This window comes from Corvus brachyrhynchos, unplaced genomic scaffold, assembly GCF_000691975.1.
Source record: "Corvus brachyrhynchos isolate BGI_N302 unplaced genomic scaffold, ASM69197v1 scaffold116, whole genome shotgun sequence".
Lineage (NCBI taxonomy): Eukaryota > Metazoa > Chordata > Aves > Passeriformes > Corvidae > Corvus > Corvus brachyrhynchos.
In genome coordinates, this window is record NW_008240221.1 from 12565889 (window position 1) to 12582194 (window position 16306).

A 16306-nucleotide genomic window follows, 5' to 3' on the forward strand; every position below is an offset into this window, starting at 1 on the left:
AGCAGGAAAGCCAAGAACAACTATCAGTATGTCCCTCATACTCACTTTCTCTCATAGTCTTATTCTTTATAATGAAAGTATCTGCTGTGTATTTACCAGCTCTAATCAACTTACCTCTTGAAAATAATTAGCAGTGCCTCTGATTACCCAATCACACCTCACAACCCTAGAGATCTTGATCACTTAACTGGATTAATTCAGTAGGCTCCAGGAAGTGTATCTTAACATCCTCCAGTAATGGTTACTGACTATTGAAAACCATTGCCATGAAGGAAAATACAGTTAAATTTGCAATCTCTTCCCTAGCTTTCAGCATGACACTGAATGTATTAAAGGCAGGAACTGAATGTAGCACATGTGAGAGTGTATTAAGCAGTGTAGAGGTATTTACCTGCTAATACACAGAGAGTAAACAAACCTGAAAACTCATCAAACCACTGAAAGGTGTTCTTACTGGATCTGAGCTGTCATACTGAAAACAGTCTTTTACAATGAAGAATGCAAAATACTCATACTGCATTAGAAAAATAGTTATGCTTTACCACAAAATTAGAAATCCTGCTTCTTTACATGTTGGGCAGAGATTTTATGTACTCATAAAAGGAATATTTCTTAAAGTTCCATGTGTTTCGTGCCTACAATTACTTCTGGAGATAATCAGTAAGCAGCAGCAGAGACACATTTCAAATGTCTGCCATTGAAAGGACCTCTAATTTTGCACAATTGTCACCCGAGGTACTTACAAGCACATTTATTTGCAGAGTTGGGCCACACAGCCATGGTGGGTTTTTGTTTGTTCCGAAATGCCTCTTCAACTCTGGCTTCTGTTTTCCGTACAGTGGAACCATGAGGATTTACCTGTTCTGCTGGCACTGATAAGCCTGCATGCAAAAGACAACCATACCTATTTAAATAAACCAAGCTGCAGGAAACAACTGAAGCAAAGAAGAAACTTGGAACACCATACTGCAATACGAATACATCCATTAATATTTAGCTGGACATTCAAAATAAAGATTTGAATCAAGAATATTTGGTTTCTACTGACAAAACAACTTACTGGTTGTATGGTCTTGAACTGTCAGCTCTGATGGACTAGAAAAATGTGACTGTCTCTCACACTTGGGTCCCCAAAGATTGACTCTTCTATCCATATTTCCTCTACAAGTAAATTCTTACAGACCATTTCAATTTTTTCCTTATTTTTAACAGATAATTCAAAAATAAGTGGCAGTTCATAATGGCATTGTATGCTGTATCAAAAAGAGTACCTGAGTAAGAACCTTGTATTGCCACTGTGATCTATGTTATGTAAAATGGGTCCATTTCAGAGTCAATATGAGCTCTTAAATTAAGAAAATGCAATTCTGCTTTTAACAAAAAGTATGGTTTGCTTCCTGTAATATAACTTAATCTCATTGCTTCTACTGCTTCATAGGCTTTTTAATTAAATTCTAAAAAGGCAAACTTTCATACTGGTTAAGCACATTTTAAAGATATAAACGCATATCTGAAGTTTTGTATTTGTGAACTAGAATTTCCTATCCATTCACTAAAATGGTCTTCAAAATGTCATACTATGTCTCCAGCAGAAACTGAAACCAAGTGATCAAGAAGCTCTAAAACTGATGGATGCAGAAATTAAAAGATTCACACAGAAACCTTCATCTCACAATTAATAATTACAGCATAGGTTTCTAGGTACTATTCTAAAAATTTTAAACTGTGTATCAAACACATTTCATTACTCAAAACAACTATCACTTCTACCTTTTCATTTGCTGGTCTCCACAAGAAGTTGCAGGTTTCAATAATCTATTTACAGTTCTTAATTTACCAACTTAAAACTTGCTGTCCTTAGGTTTAACATCTTTCAACAACAGCACCTCATTTCAGTAATAGAGGAACAAGAAATTCTAGTTTGACTTCTATATACTGATTTTATTGTACAGTTTATCTTCCTGTTACACTGCAGTACTTTTGAGATCACTCACCAGTCACAGTACTAAGTAAAAACGGCAGATGTGTTAAAAAAACAAACAAATGAAAAAAAGTATACCACCCCACAAAACCACCAGAAAAGTTGGGGCAAAAAAAGCAATGTAGAAAATACCTTCCATTTCACAACTATGTAAGATTGCTAAATAACTTGCTAATAAAATTGTGAAGAAAATGGATATGGAGCTTTTTAGCCTTTTTCATCCCTTGCTTAAACTGCCCTGAAAGAGGCACATGTCGAACTCTAGATGAGCAGATGCACTGTGATTGTCCTGATCTGCTGTCTTGCTGAGGATGTTCTTCAGAGCAAAATGAGAATAACGGCAGAGCATTCACATCCCTTCCATCCATTACAATGACCAGTGCCAAGACTACATTCCTGAAGTGTTACCATCCAGGTGTTCTGCACCACCACAATCTTTGACACAACTCCTGATCCCTTGTGTTTGCCTTACAGCATGAGGCTTCCTCACACCTCAAGAGCTTGATATATTTTCCTCTGTTCATAAACAGTTAATCTAACACAGCTTCTTCCACGCATTCCAAGTCTTTTGGACTTGGTTTGGATAGCATTCCTTGCTAATCCCATCAGTGATCTTAGCCTTGCACATTCTACAGCTGGACCAACTGCAGAGCTCAGTTGTCACTAAAACCAACAAGTGTTGTCCAGAAGCACAAGCATCTTCAAGTGTCACCTGCAAGTACCTGTGACACTGTAACATTTTCCATGCCAGTGTACTGAATCCACTTTGAATCCTGCCCATTCCTGTCTCTGAGTTGTCTTCTCCCACAAACTGGTGCTGCTCATCACGCACTTGTTACCTGAAGGCCAACTTACCAGCATCTCACACCAATGGTACCTGCTTTTTCTGATTTAACAAGTTCATTGCATGATACCATCAGCCTTAATTATGACTTAAGACACTGCCCTTCTTTCGACAGAATCTGCAGGCTTTGTCCCCAGAAATATCTATTACTGGGCCACTGTCACAAAAAGGAGGGCAGCATTCCAGTTCTTGCAAACTTGCAAGAAACGGCTACAAGCCATAGAGTCATTCTCTGTAACAAAGAGCTCTTAAAAACATTTACTTTAACCTCGGAAGCAATAACCTTTAACAGTCATGGGGTCTTGGATAATTAACCAAGCACAGCTCACAGCATGACACTGCAGCCAGAATTGTGAATATTCTTATAGCTCTAATAGAAAAGTACAGAGAAGAAATGAAGGCATTATATTAGCTCTGTTTTACAACCACAGCGGATTACAATTGGTGCATTTATCCACAATTCAAGACACACATTGCAAGCTTGCACAAAATTAGACAAAAACATGCATGACTGAATAGGAAAATAAAAAGAACTGTATCCATTTTAACCTGGAGAAAGCCTATAGACACTTGCATAGTTCAAAGAAATTTATTAATAAAGGGTCCTCAGTCTACCAACAGAAGTATTTCAAGAACCAGGAGCTGAAAGTTAAGACCAGCCAATTCAGCCTAGAAATCAAATAATGGAGCTTTATACCAAAGCAGGAAACAACTTGCCAAGGTAAAGCTGGAATTATTGAAATCAGTAATCCCTAAATCAGCATGAAATTTTGTTCTAATGTTATAGTTCAGTGATTTTCAACCTTTTTCAACTTTCAAAACTTTAAAACTTTTCCATGGAGGTAGACTCTTTTCATGTAAACAGAACACTGTTTCCACACCAGGAATATGTTTGGACTTTTGATAACTTTCCCTGGTCACTTTAGAAGCTGTACACAGACTTGGACATCTTTGGACTACAAGTTGAAACCAACTCCATTAACTCAGTAGGTGGCTGTATCTCCCAGTTCTGGGCTGTTGGATTGTCAACATCATGCTCCCTTTAATGTGGATGTATGGGTTGTTTCTTATTAAAAAACAATCAATATATTATCTCCAAAACTACACTTGTACACATGCCAGGGTAAACCGAAAATCCAGTGGTTTAAATGCTGTTCTCCCTTATCATAATTCTTATCATACTGTATTACACACACTTTCAGAACACAGCTCTGGTTCCACCACATCCATGTAAGAACCCAACATTTACCTGTTCACCAGGTTCTATAATACTGTCTGTAATAGCAGGCAATGTATCCCTCTTCTGAGAAGAATGATGGTGTTTTATCAGACCAGCTCACACAATAGAAAAAAGTAGAAGAGTTTCAAGGTCAGTCACCCTTTAACCTGCACTATCTGAATCTAAGATGCATTCTGTACTTCATCTTAAATTTAAATGTTTATATTGAGATCTGTAAATTCTATCCCACATATCTACAGAAGCTTTTCTTGTTCTCCTTGTCCCTTGCCAGGCTGAATTCTCTCAGAGCTGAGATCCTAACCTGATCCCTGGCTGCTCAGTTTCTCTGTATTCCTCCCTCTGTATTTCTCTGTTTCCACTCTCTGCAGGCCTCCCTTTTGTGTTTAAGTTTGTCCAGAATCAACTTACTCATCCACACAGGCCTCCTGATGTGTTTGCCTAACTTCCTCTTTGTTGGGAAACATCACTCCTGAGTTTGGAGGAGGCAATCCTTGAGTATTAACCAGCTTTCCTGGGCCCCTCTTCCCTCCAGGGCTATATCCCATGGGACTCTACCAAGCCAGCTCTCCTGAAGTCCAAGGTACTGAGCTTTGCTGTGCAACCCCCTTGCAACCCTAAGGATCTCAAATCTCACCACTTCATGGTCACTGCAGCCCAGCTGCTCTTGAGCTTTACATTCCCCAGCCCCTCCTTGTTGGTGGGAACAAGGTCCAGCACAGCACCTCTTCTTGGTGCCTCCTCTGTAACTTGGAGAAGGAAGTTGTCCTCTACTCATTCTAGAAACCTCCTGAATTGCTTCTGCCCTGCTGTGTTGTCCCTTCAATAAATACTGGGTCCACAAGATCCAGGGCTTGTGAATATGAGGCCATTCCTATCTGTCCATAGAGGACCTCTATGTATGTTGTGTTACGATAACTGAAGTTAAACATACCTCTTTTTCTTCTTGCTTCCTTGATTTCTTCACACATCTTATTAAATTCTGGATCCAGTTCAGCAGCAATGATGGCATGAGCAGTGTCCTTCAAAGTACACGCTCTATGTCTAATTATTTTATCTAGAAAACAGGACAGCACACTTTTTTACCACAATTACAAAAATTCCTTAGCATTTCTATGTTGGTTTGTATTGTATATTACAACACTGATAGAAACAGAAGTAATTGGGAAAAATTACAGATGTATGAAAATGCAGATCAATCAAAACCACAGTACACTCAAAAATCACAACCCAGCTGTTGAAGAGATATAGGAGTTTTCAAAAGTATAAATTGCTACTTTAATCCATGCTGGCATCTATAAACAAATGCAAATAGTGAATTATGAACACACCTAAATCAACTTGCTATCAGGTGTAGCCAGTTTCCACAGGCAGATCTACACAGCATAATCGAGTGGAGTGCAAAGAGTCCCAAAGTAACAACAGACTTGTCCAGGAATTAATTTACCCACTGGGGTCTAGGAATATTCACAGTTATACTGACTGCAAAATCACACTGGACATCATCTACATCTGTAAGGTAGATCTGTCTCACTTATGTTCTTTCCCTGTTGTTTTTTTCTTTAACCCAAAATTATTGCTTAATTATTATTTAACAACTGATCAAAACCGTGCTAAAACACATTCTTTTATTCCTTACACTGAGTAGCTGTTTCTCATTTTAATCCATTAAAAAAAAACTGGCAAGAAACAAGCCTCAAGTGTGCTACATTTTCAGGCCTAAATTGCCCATGCTGGAAGCCTAAATGCAACTCAGGAAAAAACAGACCAGTTCCCCTACCTTTGAAACACACAAAACAAATTATTCCACTGTTGAAATTTGAAAAGTAATCATAACTTAATAACTAAGCCCATATGTGGAGAAAATTGACATCTAGAATGTAGCTTTTCAATGAAACCTACAACACTCATTGTTTAACTTCAGTACAAACATATTTCATTTGTCAATCCATCCATACTGAATTACTTTTTCCAGCTGTTGCAGGTACTTCAACAGTTGCCATCAACATTCATGTCTAAAACATATTCTACAACTGGCAGACTTAATGTTTTAATAATCTTTACAACAATTAAGAATATCACTAAATATTTATTTTGCAATATTTGTAATTCTAGAAACAGCAAACTTTACAGCTGGAAAAACTGCTGAGTGAAAGACTATCCAGTGTCCACCTCAAAAGAGCCCAATGTTTTCTGGGGAAAACTACTGCCCACTAAATATACTGGAAGTTGGAAGGTTTTGCCCACGTATTTGTGAAGCATTATGGTTTATGATCACCAAAAAACCACCCTGCATTCATTCCAGACATAATTTTGAGATATTAAGCTTCAAAGTTCTGGAGAGATAATAATGTTTAAGAAGGCCTTGCAAAGAAGGAAGGGAGGGGAGGGGAGAGGAAAAAAAAGGAATCAAATCAGGGTGTTTGACTAAACCACCACTTTCCTCTAATCCTATGATGGGCAAGGCTTTCCCCCCAAGCAGTGCTTCAAAGAGGCAAACACTCATGTCCAACATACAGTGGTTATGTTTCCATGCCTTCAAGAACATTTCCCAGTCAAACAATGGAGGGAGAAAACCCCAACATGTATTACTACAGAACCTGTCTGAAATTTTATAGCAAAGTACCAGGAAAAAAAGCCCAAAGCAACCAGTTTTTGACATCCAGACTGCAGATAAAATCAGTTAGTCTGGTCCTCCCACTGCTCTTCCAGCTTAACAACAGGACAGAAGCAGGTACAGTATGAGTCTTCTGCAAATTCAAGCATGAAGCAGAAGCAAGCATATATGCCCAGCTTTAAAGAATGTGTACATTATAGGTTAATATTCATTAAATGAATAGATCTGAATGCATGGAATGCTTCCTCCGAACAGCCATAATGTGCTGTTTCAGGTGTGTTCACACAACAGCCCAAGAAATCCCACATGCCAGAAGAGCAATACATGCTCTGTTGTTAATAGCAGAGGACAGAACAATTTTTCATCACCTCCTATCCAAAACTGAACCTAGGAAGAGCCAGATCAATTTCTCCCAGCTCAGTTCTGACAGCAAGGAAAATCAAAATATCCCTAAAACAGGTGCTCTTCAGATACAGTCAGAATGCCAAGTGCCCACCAAAGGCTTTAATTGGTTCATACCAATTGCCCATTAGAAGTCCTCGAAAGCGTGTTATCAGGAACACAAAATAAATGGACTTTTTTTTAGTTGAAAGAAAATAATGCATCATAAACTGAAAAAATTATCTTCTACGAATATGAACTGGGTTCAAAAGGCAACGTGAAACAAGTCTGACCAGACTATACTGTATCTAGGCCACACATGAGACACTGGCAAAATGCCTCAGAAAATCAAAAATTTTGAGAAGAAAAATACAGAAAAATCAGGCTTTAACCTGGTAAAGCAATTTCATAAGATTTCATGAGGAACTTTTTAACACATTGGACTACATGTGTAGATCGACCCTGATGTCCAAATATCACATATATTAAATAGAACCCTACATTAAAAGGGTGCTTTGTGTTGATGTTTTGTTGATGACTGTTGAAGCTGCTGGCTGAAAGGCTTTCTTTTGGCAATGTGCACTGTAAGACAGCCCTAGCAAAGAGCACACAATGATGTTCTTTCCTTAGTTTGGAGTGTGAACAGGTTTTACATGCATTTCAGTCTACAAATTCCTTTTTAATTGAAAGCATCCCATCACATTTTGTCAAGACAATACTGTCTAATGTCTCCTAATCAGCTGCAACTGACTTCCTTGCCTGGTGATTTATCCTGTTTTATTTCTATCCCCAAATACATAGATTTTAATTTCTGTGTACGAATTTCATGTTCTAAGCTAACATGGAAATACAGCAGGCCACTGCCAGATTGTGTGAGGATTCTCTACAGAGCTCTCCAAATTACAGTGGGGTTTTGTTGCATATACAGAGTCCATATATGAAAAAGGAGCTATCAAATTTGAAAGGGAACTACAAAACATAATTTATTAGAGAACAGCTCTGAATGCTGTAGTTTTCCTGCTCTTCTAATGTCCCCCAGGTGCACTACATGCCTTAGAATACTAAAAGCACAGACCCCTTAGGACTTGCTTATCCTAATTATCACAAACCATGCAGCTTATCTAAATGCCAGAATAGCAACAAAATACAGGATTAAATACCAGGCTTTCAGGTCTAGGTAGGCCAAAAGAAGTAGATTCTTACCTCCAGGATCTTTGTCTGGATTGTACTCCAATGCATTGCTGCAGATCAGGTCAATGTCTGTTAGAAAATCCTTGGCTGTTAAGTAGTTGTGTTTATCAATTTTGGTTATTACTGTTGACAGGTCCATTGGCTCTTTGATAACCTCAAGGTAATCTGAAACCTATAAACAAACAGCACACAGAAATGACACAGGACCATATGCATTCTTATTGAACAATGACAATCACATCTTTATACTTGGATTCATTCCACATGCTTAACTCTAAGACATTAACTAAACATTTTGATTTCTAAGCAAATTTATGCTAAAAATGAAAGTTTTATCAGGCTAAGAACATGGCATTTCCAAAGCTGCTTTCCTTCAGGAGCTCACCAATTTATCTTTCAAAATTAATTAAATAGTATTTTTGAGGGAATACACTTTAATGTAAATGTATTTTTCATTTTAGACTGATTTAGTTATAGATTTTTATGATGCTATAAGACTGTCATGTACTAAAAAAGCAAAACCCATCAGACTAACTTGAAGCCCTAGGAAAAATTAGGGAAGCTCTATTTTGTTCACTTTGTAGGTAAGGTTCTCATTAGACTAAACAGCCAAATTATCAGCTTTTAAATACCTTCTATAAAATAGTTTCTTCAATCACTTGTTAAACAAAGGAAAGTCAGGTTTTATTGATTGCAGATGTTAGATTGGCTGTACAGAAGGACAATCCAAAGAAAAAGCCTTGTGTCAGAGTTTACTATGAGCTTAGATCGTAACTGGAGATTCAGCAACCACCAGGGCACACTAAAAAGTGTTTAACAGAATTAATGATACCATAAGGGTTTCAGCCTTAATAGTCAAATGCATCAGCACAGCTGCTGTTACAAAGTTCACCCAAAAAATTTATGAATTTCTTATTTACTTCAAGGGGAAAAATATATATATATTTGAATGTTTCAGTATGATTTAGATTAGAATTAATTAAAAACACTGGCAGCCTCTAAAACAGTACTGCATTTTTTTCTTTTTAAAATCACCCATATGATGGTCACTGCCAAAGCACTTAAGAGTTAAATACATATTCAGATCAAACCATAATGGTTCTGTAAATTTTTTTTTTTTAATATAGTGGCTGCAGACAGATATTACAACATAAACTAATATTAATGCATTATTTCAGTGGACAGCAATGTGTCACTTAACTCCTTAAATACAGATACTGAAATTTATTTTGACAAATTAAAATGGCAAAAATTCTCTTTTGGTCTCCCTTTACAGAAACATGACGATATCTGGTTCAGGGACTGGAAAGCCAAGGCACAGGCTTCCTTTTCTTGTTAGCACAGCATCAGAAAATCCTCACTGGAAGCTGTAAATATTGCTGCTGATTTAGTCAGGAAAATCCTTGACTTATCACACAGCAGCATTCTCTGCAATGCAAGTAGGAGTGGAACAAACCTAACACATTTTCTAAGGAAGTCAAGCAGACAAGCTGCGGTAGAAAAGGAAAGGCTAGTCCTGTGCTGAATGCAGCAGGTGGGACAAAAAGGATTACATTTGACTTCTGGTGCTGTGATATATCAGCAGCATTCTGGCAAGTCTTCAAATAACAAATTCACATTTCTATTCTCTCCATCTACAAAACATGGACTTATTCCTTCTCTATGTGCCCTTATTCATGTAAGTTTAGACCACAGTCTTGACAGAAAGGAACTACCTTTACTACAAGTATGAAGAGTTTCCTACAATAATGGACCTCCCAAACAGTTTCACAGGAAAAATCAAACCAAGTTACTGCTCAGACCATGCTCACACTGTAGGTTGCCACATTAAACAGCTCACCAGGCTTTCAAAAACAGTCAGCTATGGAACACTATGGAAAAGCTCAAATCAAGAGAGGACTGCATCAGCCCATAAAAGACGCCTGTTCCATTCTGCCTGTTCCATCCTGCAAGGAATTTACACTCCAAATCTGCTTTTTACAATGATGGACTTCTGATGTCCCATATTCAGCTTTTAATGTCTTCCAAAAGAGTTGCTTCTCTCTTCAGAAAAAAAGTAGGGATCTTTTTTTGCAGGTAGCAAGCGTGCAATGCTTGCAGGGGGCCAGCATCTGATCTCAAAGTCAGACCAAACACAATCCTATTCATACAGCAGCACTTGAAAATAGATTTGCAGATCAAACTGTCTCATCAGTTAGGCGTGTACAGTCCATAATCGACCAGTTAATGCCTTATAATGTGCTACCATCTGTGATTAATGGCATCCACAAGCATTGCTGCTGAAATTATGCAACAGTACTATTAATGCTGAATGCATTACAGAACACAGATCACTTTCCCAGTATTATCATGTTTATGATTACAATGCTGTAAAAGTTTTTATTAAAGAATTTTATTTATGGTTTCAAGTATTTCAGGAGCACTGGCAGGAACAGGAGTGTTGGCATTTTAAAATGCTCATTTCAGTTATAAAAAGCACAGGAATGCACTGGGGCCACTGGTAATAGAACATGCTCCAAATCCTTGCATCATAGACAATGAGGCTATGACTGTATCATCAGCTAAAAAGCAGCATCTTAGATTGGACGGATCATGAATAAAACATCTATTTTTCTAATTAACTCAGCCATTTCCTTTTTTTATTTTGCATTCTTTTTCTAATATTTTCAACTTCATTGTTTGCACATTACTGAAACAAGACCTCTTCAATATCCACCGGTTTGCTGAAGATGTTAAAGCGTTTGTCTGTGGCCAGCCTCTTGGTGACATCCCTGAGAAACAACCGCAGCTCCCGCAGGGTGTTCTCCTCCTGGTCCTCCATCCGCTGCTTCTCTGCTTCCGACAGCTCCCGGGCAGGACACGGCAGTGCAAGAGGAAGAACTTCCAGAGCACGAAGAGCTAGGGAAAAAAACAAGAAGTCAGACAATGGAAACATTAACACCACAGTGGCTCTTGGGATTATGCCACTCCCAATTTCATTATATGTATTTAATATGCATTGTAGATCTAACTATCACTGCATCCTTGACCCCACAACTCTCCATCTTCCACAACTGTTAACTGTAACTCTGAAATTTATTCTGGGCACTGATTAATGCTGTCACATGGTAATTACACTAACTGTTAACTATCCACACCTTTTTAAAAAGGAAAGGAACACAAAATAAAACAATAGGATCACATTATTATTGGTTTTACTGTAACTTAGTTTACCAGCCTGTTTCCTTCTTGGTGGGGGCATTGCTGCCTCATCAAGAATTAAGCCTTTGAAAAATCGCAATCTGTCTTCTTCACTTGGTCTTTGAATATAAAAAACCTCTTCATACTGGATTCTGAAAATACATTTCACCTAAAAAAAAAAAGCCGTAAGAAAACTGAGCCCACTGAAAAAGACATGAACAATGACCATATTGTAATACTAGTCACAAACTTTTCAAAATCAGCCACATGACAGGAGACAGTAAACTCTACCTAAAGCTGTGTTCACAGCAAAGGGAAGACAAATACTTGTAATTCTCACTGAATTTTCTAAAATAATGAAACTTGTAGTATCCCATGATCCTAACAATGGCCACTCCTGCAGTAAAAGGAGAATAAAAGGGCAGGAGGAGAAAATAAAATAATCACAGAAAATGTTAAGGAGAAAAACCAGGAACCCTCCCCCATCTGGAGCCTCAGAAAATGTAATGCTCAAGGTCAGGCCTTTAGACTAAATCTGCATTTAATTATAATGGAGTCATTTGTCAAAAAGAACAACTGACAAAATGAACAATTTTGTCTTCCCAGAAGAGTAGCATGGAGCTTATGAAAATCAGTAATACAGACATACATCCCACATTAAGGAAAATTACTAACATTTAATTATTATCATATTTTCTGTATGACATATTTTAAATTAAGTTAGAAAACCACTACAAAACAAAATGATTTTACATGATTAAAACATTCAGAAGAACACAGAACTCCCTAACAATTCCTCCTTTCATGATAAACGTACCTCTTCAGGCAAATCACTAAACATGGACTCAGAGGTAGACAGTAGAAATATAGGTGAGAAAGATGGTATATCTTGCAGCAAAGTTAGGAAAGTAGCTCTCACAGTTTCACTGACAGCTTCCCACCAATCACCAATATGAGGCATGTAAACTATACTTGGTACTGTTCTTCGAGCTTCACGAAAGATCTAATTAAAAGAAACAGTAACATTTCAACTAAGGAACTAATTGTTACCATCAGTTGTGAGTAACAAAGTTCTTGTGCATTAGAAAATGACTCATCTTTGTGGTATTTTATAGACAAATGTTCCAGCAGAATAGAATTATCTAAAGACTTTCTAAACAAGTGTTTGCGACTCAGCTACAGCAGTCAAATATTTAATGTCAATGTGCCAGGGAGACTACAAAGCAACGACTTTGTTTTAAAAATACTTAAGTTTTAAAAACTGTTTTGCAATTCATGCAATATTCACCACAAGCTATTTGGAAATGTAAAACATTTAAAACTAAGCAAATGAATCTAGAACCACAACACAACAATCCATACACAACATCAAGCACTGAACACCCAGATTAAATTTACTCAGCACTAGGTATGTGACGAGGGGGCAGGTTAAAAATGTAATTACATTCACTAGTTACTAGAGAGATCTCCATCACCCCCTAGAGACCTTTTTCTTTTAAACAGGAAAATAGAAGGAGCATATGAAAACCTGGACTTTAAGTTACATTATTCCATCTGGCTGCCTTTATATTGATGCAACCAGAATTACATAATTGACTCATTACAAGGGAATCTGAAATATCACCTGTGCACATGACTCTTCAGGCGTTTTGGCACTGACTGAATAAAGAGCTGGCAGGTCGAGCCTGTGTACGGAGAATTTTTCCAGGGTGTGCAATAGTGCTGGAGCAAGGTGCGAAGTCTGACCCGAACCTCTTTCCCCAGAGAGCAGTAATCTTGGTCTGTAAGAGGTTGGCTGGTGATAAGCTGACCTGCAACAGAACAACAGTTACAAAAGTCAATTAACATACCAATGCTATCAATGGATGGATATATAGGAGATATTTTAGAATCCATAAGACTTTCAGTAATGGGTAATAGCTTCCTACAACAGTCTGAAAACATCAACTAACACTACTATCACTCAAAACTACTTCAGGTGCCAGTAACTCAAGATTTGTCTTATCTTTGTTTCCACAACCATTTAATTCAAATGCATCTGTGTGAAGCTATGATATATACTAAATTCATGACAATTTTCATTATAACCAGTTTATTTAAAACTAATTCCTTGATCATATAAGATTTATTGGACATCCAGTAAAGACAGAAATTGAATCATGTCTAGGTCAGTCCTAACTACTGAAGTATCTCCTCGGTAGCCTCAGGAATCCCAGGTCAACCCTTTCATCCCTTAAGTGCTGCCCAAGATTTTCAAGAACCAATGAACATTTCAATAGTTTACGTATTTAAGAAAAAGGACCTGAAGTAGGGTTGAATAAAATCACTATGTATCATGTATTTTAACATTTTTGTTTTAGCATTTGTACACTCCTAGTCAGTAGACTTCTGAACAGAAGGAAAACTTATTTTTTGGTTTTTTGTTGTTGAGAAGAAACTCTAAGCAGTACATACAAAGGATTTTGTGTTTGTTCCTTTCTCTTGGTGTTTTTGCCCAATTTTATGGACAAATGAGACAAGAAGAAAAAAGCATTAAGTTTTTCCATTAAAAGTCCTTTCCATTTATAGAAAACTGATTATTAAACAAGAAAATTTTTAATTAATTTGCATTTTCTCTCATTAAGGCATTTCTATCGGCCCATCAGTGAACTTGGGGAGTGGAACAAGACTTGCTGGTAATACTTCATGTTAAATATTTTGGGACAGGAATGAACACTGCTGACCTTTGGCTTTCAGTTCTAGTGGTGGTGGTTACACACACAGATAACAATCAAAAATGCTCAGAAAATAGATTAGGGGAGGCTTACATACTTTGCAAAAATAAGCACAGCCTTGTGATTCTTTTATTTAGGCACACATCCACACAAATATATATTGTTGTTCTGGGTTTGACTTCCCCCTTCCCAAGCTCACAACAAAAGCTTAAATTTGGCATTAGAATATTTAACTATGTCCCTCCAACTGTTTGAACTTTAATCCTTATTTTTAAGCTCAACTATCCATAAATTCTGTTCTGGCATTATTATTTAGCACAAAAATTTTAACAGTTTTCCACAAGATGGCTCTACTAAACAGTGCCACTAATGAACAGTTTTTCTAACTTCATTTACTTTATTCAGCAAACTCCCTGCAGAAACTACCACATAAAGTAGTCCAAAACTATTCTTAACACGAAACCAAGAAATGTTCATTATTGTTAATTACTGTAGCCAGTCCAATTTATACAAGATACACTCATCCAAATTTCACACATATTTTCTAAATTCCCATTTTCCTGAAACTTTCCACAAAAAACAATGAAAAAAGCACAGTAAAAATGCTGAATGCATTCATTATACAAAATGCTTCCAAAACAGATGCATACACCAAAGCTCAACCATACTTTGGATGAAGAAAAAGCACACAACCCCTCCAATATTTTCCCTCATACATCTCTTCTCAGTTCTTAACCTTTCAAATTGAAGTAGTTTGTTAAAATTAAGAATTGCAGTTATTATCTTTACTTCTAACCTACTATTGAAAAACATTTCTGATTCCTGCGTGTAGGATGTGGCCTTTCCCAAGAACACCCCCACATCTAAAACTCTTATCTGTGCACTTACATGTTTCATTACAGAACACCAATGCCACCCCAAAGCAAACAACTTTTTTAGCTCTCCTGATGTAAGAGTCTCCTGGTTTTATCTATCTAATTATACGCATTTAGAGAAACACTCACATTGTAAAATGAAGGTAGGGTTTATGTATAGCAGCTGATGACTGTTTCTTTGGTGATCCTGAGTGACAGCTCGTCTCAAAAATTGATGAAGCATTCTCATCTTCACTATCATCTAATATTAGACTTGGTACATCTGTTCCAAGAGATGTATTAATTAGAACTTTATCACTTCTAAGTACATGTACAACAAACAAGACAAGATACTACAATTTTCTTTGTGTCAATTATAATAAATCTTCAAATGTAAAAGAAATTAGTTAAAACTGTCTAAGTATCAGCCTTAGGAATAATAAGTACTTATTACTTCAAAAACCAAAACAAATTAAATGCTGTAGAAGTCTAATCATAATTACAATTTATTTTTTTAAACAATCAAGCTAAACAACTTCTCAAATATGAAAAAGTTTAACTTGTTATGAAATACTTCCTTTGGGTTTATTTTACAGCTAGAGGTTTTTTCAAGGATGAAGCTATAAAATGTGTAATTCCTCAGACTATACAGAATTTTGTAATTATTTACTTGTACCAAGTGTCCAAATTCTCATAGGTACACTTTTTCCAAAATTATTCTCAGCATGACTACCTAGACGTGTTTATGAAGAATTGTTTTCCACCCTCTGATAATCTGCTGAAGAATATCAAATTACTTTTTATCAAAATCAGTTCAATGCCTTCCATATTCATATACTATACCTTTACGTAGTTTAATTCCTTTGCTAATATAGTAACACAATGAACTGAAGTACTTTCTATACAGACCTTGAAAAGCAAAAATCTCAAAGACTGATTATATTCACAAGACACACTGCAGAGACTAACAACTGCAAAAATACTAATATGGCACTAAAACAAAACAACCAGGTAACAGTTGAAAATCAGGTACAGCTAATTTAGCTCCCAGAGCTGCAATGGGATTAAGAGTTACCTGGTGTGATTTAATAATGGAAAAGAACTGCTGCAAGATCTTTATTTGCCCCTGGAAAGGAGTTGAGTTGCTTTTGCCCGATGCAAGGCCACTCGTTCTCAGTCCCATAGGGAAGGTAGCATGCAATGATGGGATGAAAATGGTCACAGCCACTCAGCTGCACAGCAGGAGCACTGCAGAGGCCAGCTCTGCTGAGCAAGAAAACGTTCTGCAATGGATGGGCAGCATTCCT

The 16306-nt window shown here is 37.0% G+C and overlaps 1 protein-coding gene across 2 annotated transcripts in view; it reads right to left on the reverse strand.

Moving 5' to 3' along the window:
- Nucleotides 1-16306, reverse strand: part of ATAD2B (ATPase family, AAA domain containing 2B) — a 59565-nt gene that overhangs the window by 18856 nt on the left and 24403 nt on the right. Inside the window, exons 16-23 of one of the 2 annotated variants that reach the window (XM_017745016.1) lie at nucleotides 15150-15282; nucleotides 13056-13242; nucleotides 12249-12434; nucleotides 11465-11600; nucleotides 10968-11149; nucleotides 8264-8423; nucleotides 4997-5119; nucleotides 744-881 (exon numbers count right to left, since the gene is read on the reverse strand). In XM_017745016.1, coding sequence (XP_017600505.1) covers nucleotides 744-881; nucleotides 4997-5119; nucleotides 8264-8423; nucleotides 10968-11149; nucleotides 11465-11600; nucleotides 12249-12434; nucleotides 13056-13242; nucleotides 15150-15282 — 1245 coding nt within the window. Of the gene's footprint in view, nucleotides 1-743; nucleotides 882-4996; nucleotides 5120-8263; nucleotides 8424-10952; nucleotides 11150-11464; nucleotides 11601-12248; nucleotides 12435-13055; nucleotides 13243-15149; nucleotides 15283-16306 lie in introns of both variants that reach the window. The other variant, XM_017745015.1, reaches the window with a different exon arrangement.